Source organism: Larimichthys crocea, chromosome III, assembly GCF_000972845.2.
Source record: "Larimichthys crocea isolate SSNF chromosome III, L_crocea_2.0, whole genome shotgun sequence".
NCBI classification, from domain to species: Eukaryota; Metazoa; Chordata; class Actinopteri; family Sciaenidae; genus Larimichthys; species Larimichthys crocea.
Window position 1 is genome coordinate 41,631,105 of NC_040013.1, and position 6,462 is coordinate 41,637,566.

General features: G+C 44.1%; 1 protein-coding gene across 1 annotated transcript; it reads right to left on the reverse strand.

Annotated features, from left to right (window-relative positions):
* Positions 1-1,294: 1,294 nt before the first annotated feature.
* Positions 1,295-6,217, reverse strand: LOC104935245 (probable G-protein coupled receptor 21). The gene has a single exon (XM_019272311.2). It carries the CDS (start codon positions 5,183-5,185, stop codon positions 4,115-4,117), a length of 1,071 nt encoding a protein of 356 aa, XP_019127856.1. The 5' UTR covers positions 5,186-6,217; the 3' UTR covers positions 1,295-4,114.
* Positions 6,218-6,462: the final 245 nt, after the last annotated feature.

Consider the following 6,462-nt stretch of genomic DNA (forward strand, 5'->3'; position numbering starts at 1 on the left):
CACACATTTGATTTTACATTTTTGATGAGTAAACTCTGTGGAGTTAAACCAAACTAAAGTAAGAAAAAGTCAGAATGCGGTATTGTACTGTTGTATTACTGTGTTAAGAATGAATCTTCTTAGAAATTATGAAGTTGCCACTTAGAAGTCATAATTAATCTCAATTAGAGGCATTCCAAACTGTGCTGAAAAAATTGTTTGTTGGTGCATTTTGAGGATTTTTGTTACTAAATCAATCCAAGACACTAATCAGAATATGTCAGTTTAATAACATGATCACACCTCCATATTTACAATAATCTGCAGCAGATTTTCAAAGTAGCGTTGTTCAGATCACATGCTGAATAGCAAACAGCTCAGTTTAGATAAGTGAAGCCCTTTCATTCTTATTTTTCTTCTACTATTATTGATTTGTTGTGGATTGAGGGAACACCAGCAAGCTGTATTGCACTGACTCCCACTGTTAAGCAGCATCGCGCTGGCGAGGAAAATAACACAAAACTGCAAATAGTCCTTTGTGCATTCATTTAACCTGTAACTCTTGAAATGATCAAACTCTGATTGATGACTCTGATAACTTCTTTACAAAATTTCCCTTTTTGTAGATTTGCGTCATTTTGTCTCGACAGCTGCATCAGGAGAAGATAAACAGGCATGCCAGAAGGTTTCTGGAGGTCATTCTTGTTTTCTGACATGGACCGTAGCAAACACGAACTCTTGGTCTTTATAAAAAAAACATGACAAACCTTACGTAACAGTAATTAGGATACTAAGACAAGGAGCACAGCTAGTGGATTGCTTTCAGTAGCATCATGAGACAAGAGCATTGATCCAGAATCATGCAGTTAAAGTCTGTTGGAAGAGGAACAACGTTCACAAGTAATCAAGCAGGGATCAAACATATCAACACTTTGCAGAAATTACATTTTCATAGCAGATACTGTATACATAACATATACTGTTACATAAAAAAATTATATATAAATAGAACATACTGGGGGCAGCAGGGTTAGTGGGATGTTCAATCCCCCTGACAGCAGCTGGTGTGCCTGTTGCACCTAAAATGTTCTACAGGTTAAACTCTGAACCCTGACCTTATTCTGACCTCTGACGCCTGAGGCCCCTGTGGTGAAATGTGGTGTCTTTAGAGGGAAAATGTAAAACCTTTAAAGTCACAATGAAATAAAAGTTAAAAATCAATAGTAGATGCTAATTTGGCAATTTTTTTTATGTGATCTCACTTGTGACAGCACACACACAATATATATATATATATATATAATTCATCCTATCCTGTCGTGGAATACATTTTAAATTATATTTAATACACTGAATGACCAACAGAAATCGCAGTTCATCACAAAAATAAAACATGAAGCTCTAGTGAAAGTTCAGATAGGAAGACTACTCTTTTGCATGCTTAGGCCTTTAATAAATGTTTCATTCATCCTGTCATGCACTCCTCAGGCATGCTCACTCATAATTTCTTTGCTGTCATTACCTGAGGCGGTCAGTTGTTATCTAAGTTGTTCTCATCAGGGTGTCACATTTTGCCGAAAGCTCAGCAACACACTTTTATTGTTAGCCCGTCATATGGCTGCAGTCTTTATAAATTTGGTTCTCTCTCTCTGCCTCATGCTGCTGTGTACGCACCACTCCAACTCCCTATCATGGCAAGTCTTAGCAGATTTGTTATTTCATCAGCCCCATCAGTCTCAGCAGTCATCAACCACCACCACCAGTGTCTGGATTCCATGGGGGGATTTATGTTGCTGCTGCATAGGGCAGACGCCCCCCCGATCACAAATCTCCCTGTAGAGTCTAAATGCCAAAGACATTCAGTCAAGACTTATTACATATCATCGGTTATATAATAAACATCATCCTTATTTTACATATTTCCCCTCTACCAGAAATGCTGTAATCGACCTAGATGGCACTTTGCTTGTGGTGCAACAAAACTCAACAGCAATGTCTCTTTTCAGACATCATGACCCGCTGATCATCATCATGACCGCTCAAGATAATCCACTGAATTTGCTGTGAGCAGTTTCATTTTTAGACCATTTTTATTTTCTACAGCTGCAAGAAGGCATGCATTTACTTATAAACTCAAGAGGCTTGAGCTGAGTCGGACAACATTAATGTTTATACCCTGTGCTGTCACAAAGGAAACTATAACAGATAGATGAGATGTGCCATATGTTTACAGCTTTTTTTAAACTGAACCTAAATCAATAAATGATAAATTACAGAGTTCAGCAACTGTGCTTTGGTTTTTACTTCCATTTACTTTAGTTTATAGTTTACTGCATGCTGTTTTCACACATACATGTAATAATGTTTTTTAGATACCATTGTAGCTGTTGCTTTAAAATGTCCCTTTACTGGATGTAAGGAGTCTAGACCAAACCATTAAAACTGCCTCAGAAAAAAGGACACAAAAGTACGTGGTCTAGTTTTGACCGTATAAAGTGTTTTCCCAGAACAATCTTCCTGTACTTTCTTTTTTCAATCGTAAATTTGCCAAATTCAGGAGCAAGACGCTCTCAGAAATGCCATTTCATTGTGACTTTAAAACCAAACTCGACATCTGAAATCTTAATGGTCTTAAATCTTCCTGCAGTATATAAAGAAACACTTCCCCTTCTTCTCAACACTGTAAAAAAAAAACAGGTTCAGTGTCAAGTGCAGCATGTCAAACCACTTGGCTGTGACAAATAAGTTATCTTATAAAACAACATTTTATCCCCAAAATCACTTGTAATCCAGAAGGGCTACTACACATCAGGGGCTGACAAAAATCCCCCAAAGGGCCCAGTTAGCCGCTGTTTAAATATTTAAACTCTGAAGTGTATTTACATGAAGCAAAAAAGCCACAAGCTGTCACTGGCTCTCAGAAAAAGTGTGCTGACCCTCTCACACAGCGTTACCACTTCTCCTCCACCTTACGCTGATCTAACAGCTATCAGCTGCTGCGGGTCTAAAGAGAGAGAGACACAAGCAATAAGTTAAAGATTACTTCAAGATTACAATGAAGCATGGATCCTGTCAGACAACAAATCCATGATCCATGCTGACACCGACAAGTCAGGAGGTGATTATCTTACGACGCTACGTGGCTTGTGATTTAAGAGTCATGTTTCAGCTGAAAGGCAAACGGCCCAGAAGCTTAACAAAGAACTGCTGATCAACCTGAGGAGGAATCGCAAACAGAGAATAAAACTCTCCAAATAAATACAATTTACTGTCTCTTGGATGAGGGCACGCCACTGTCTGCTGGCAGGAAAACTGCAGCCATCTTAGAAAGTAAAGCTCATTTTTAATTTAATATTTTCATGTGTAAACATGCTTGGAGCTTCCCACTGACACCTAACTTCATTAGAGTAGAAAACACACACAAGCTCTTTCATAGACCTTAATCTTCTCTCTGGGAAATAAGATTAAAGTCCATCCAATACACATTTCTAACTCACAGGCTGATTATCAAATGATTTCTTGGTCTATTATTCTCCACATATTCACTTGTTAGCATTGGGAGTTACACCAGGAAAACACTTACAGTAGTCTGTTTCAAGTGTTTTAAACATTGTTTGCATTATCTATTTCTACCCTGAAAGAACCAAGACAATTTCAGTCAGGCTTCAAAGATTTAAAATATTATTTGCATTTTTGCTGGATAACACAACACAAGTCGTGTCGTGCTCTCCTTTTTTTGCATCTGGGATTTCTTAAGTCTGAGCAGGCAGGAGTGCTTATTAAATCCTCTGAACTCACACACACATCTTATTTCTACAGTCCACTTTCCTCATCGATATCAAACTTCTTTACTCCTTGTCGCCGGCTTGTGATCCTTGAAAGAGCAGCATCACACTGAAGAGCATTTGAGAAAGACCCAGAAGGAATTTCACAGCCTCCTTTTCCACAAAATCAGCCGTTGAGACGACCGACAGGCGTTTGCATGGGCACCTCTCTGTGCTCCGTGCAGAAGGTCCTCAACACATTTCACTGCGGGACCAAAAAGACCTGTGTCATGCTAAGCAGCTGAGAGCAAAGCATACACAGAGGGCCGATGCCGCCAAAGTGACCAAGCCGAATCCATCGTCGTTGGGACTCATACTTGACATCGAGCGTCTGGTCGTGGGGTAACTACAGCTGGAGCCTTTTTGGCATCTGTGCAGCCGAGGCAGGAAGGAAACAACGGGCTAAAGAGGCGACCTAGACCTTTCCGGAAGACGCTGTTGGACAGGCTGTAGATGAGACAGTTACAGAAGCTGTTGCTAATTGCCAACCATGTTGTGAGGAAAGATGCCACCTTGTGGTGATACAGCCCAGCGCTCTCCAGTAGGAAGTAGAGGATGTATGGCATCCACAGCACATAGAAGACACTGGTAATGCGAAACAGAACCATGGCGTAGCGCTTGTCCGGGCAGCCCTCACACCGTTCCCCCCGCTCGCCTTTGTCACCCTCCGTTTGTGAGCTGAAGCGGGCGTGGCGCTGGGTTATCTCTCTCGTGTGCTGCCGACAGATCCTGAATATACTCCCATAGGTGAAGCAGACAGTAAGTGCTGCTGGTGCATAGAGCAGCCCCACAATGAAGGTGCTGAAACCCGGACTGGTCTTCCAGGAGTCTGCGCACCATTGAAATATGTCCCCATGGTAACCTGGCTTTCCCCAACCGAAGAAGGATGGCAGAAAGATCAACGCAGAGTAAACCCAGATGAGAACGATGCACACCCTCAACCGGCATGGCGTTACCAGCGTGGCATACGATAATGGACGGGTGATGGCGATGTAGCGGTCTACGCTGATGCACGCCAGAGAGGCCATAGAGACGCTCTTCAGCACAGAAACCATGTAGCCAAACGCCTTGCAGGTGAGCTCTTCATTCAGGCCCCGGAGATAGTGGAGGAGGGACAGCGAGGGCACCAAGCAGCTGACGCCAACCAGCAGATCAGCGTAGGCCATAGTCTGGATGAAGTGGCTGGTGGTGTGGTGGTGCAGCAGTGGGGCGCAGTGGAAGACAAAGATCACCACCAGGTTTCCAGCGATGATTAGCACGGTGAGGAAGAGGATGACAACTACCTCCAGCACACAGGTATCCAGGCTATGGGAGTAACCCACCGCACCCAGCAGGCAGAACGGGGGAGAACCGCTTTGGTTCACATCGGAGGAAGAGTTCATGTTTGGACTGGGGAGAGGGAGAAGGAGGGGGGCAGTTTCAGTTGAAAGCAGCCGTCACCCGTCACCCTAGTCTCTTTTTTAAATCTTGAAGTTGCTCGTCCTGTCTTCTGCTCCAAAAACAAAGTGCGCCTCCTGTTTTTCTTAAATCAGCATCTTTTCTCCCTCAGCAGGCAGGGAGTCTGTTCTTAAAGTAGCAGTAATCCATTGGTGTATGCAACACACAGCCAGGCTCTTCTGCTGCTGCTGCTGCTGCTGCTGGTGGTGCTGGTGCTGGTGCTGCTGGGTGTGAAATATGTGCATGTGTGCAACCTCTAGAGGCAAAAAAATCCCCAACGTAGAACAAGAGATGCCAGTCTGATGCTGCAGTGCAAACCGTCCTCCCCTCGCAGCTGTTTATCATATCCCCCCCTCGACTACAAATCCTGAGGTAAGCACTCTGCTTCGGCACGCAGCCACCGAAAAATCCAGGCATCCACTTCTGCTCTTTGAGTGCCAGCAAAGGAAAAGGGAGGGAAAAACAATGCCGAAATTCCCGGCAGCTCCGATGTTAACACTCCTCCATGCTGACAGTGACGGCTGTCTCAGCAAACAAAAGCAAGAGAGTCGAAACAAGGAGCATCAGATCTGGAAGTGGCAGCCTCCTCCACGGTCCACTGACAGGAGATGAACACACACATACGCACAGACACACACACACACACACACACACACACACACACAATGTCTCAAGCAGGAAGAGTCCTGAAGACAGACGAGCGCAGGCAGGCGAACATCCAGAAGTGATGGATAATGTCACCAGGATCTCCTCACTGCTTCTTGTGAGGCTCAGAGGCGGCCGGCTTACTTCCAGTGTGAGGAAGTGTGTAGAGCGAGAGAGTGTGTGTGCGTGTGTGTGTGTATTAGAAGGAGACAAGGAGAGAGAGAGCGAAAGAGAGAGAGAGAGAAAGATCAGGGAGGCAGCCTGTAAACTGCTTCTCCTCTGTTGTAGTGGCAGTAGTGATGATGCAGCGCTGCCACTGCCGCTTCCCTCTCCTCCCCCTCGCTCTCTCTTTCTCTCTCTCTCTCTCTCTCTCTCTCTCACACACACACACACACACACACACACATACCCCTCCTCTCTCTTTCTTACACACACGTTTTTCCTCCCTTCCCTTTCTCCTTGCTCCCTGTTGTCCAGCCCTCCCTCCACCACCAACCCTTTTTTTCACACACTCATTCTGACTCTCCTTCTCTTCCTCCTTACTCCATCTCTCTCACTCTTTTACTTTATTTCTTCA

Coding starts and splice junctions, on each gene's coding strand:
- LOC104935245 (XM_019272311.2), bottom strand. CDS start 5,185: ATGAACTCTTCCTCCGATGTGAACCAAAGCGGTTCTCCCCCGTTCTGC.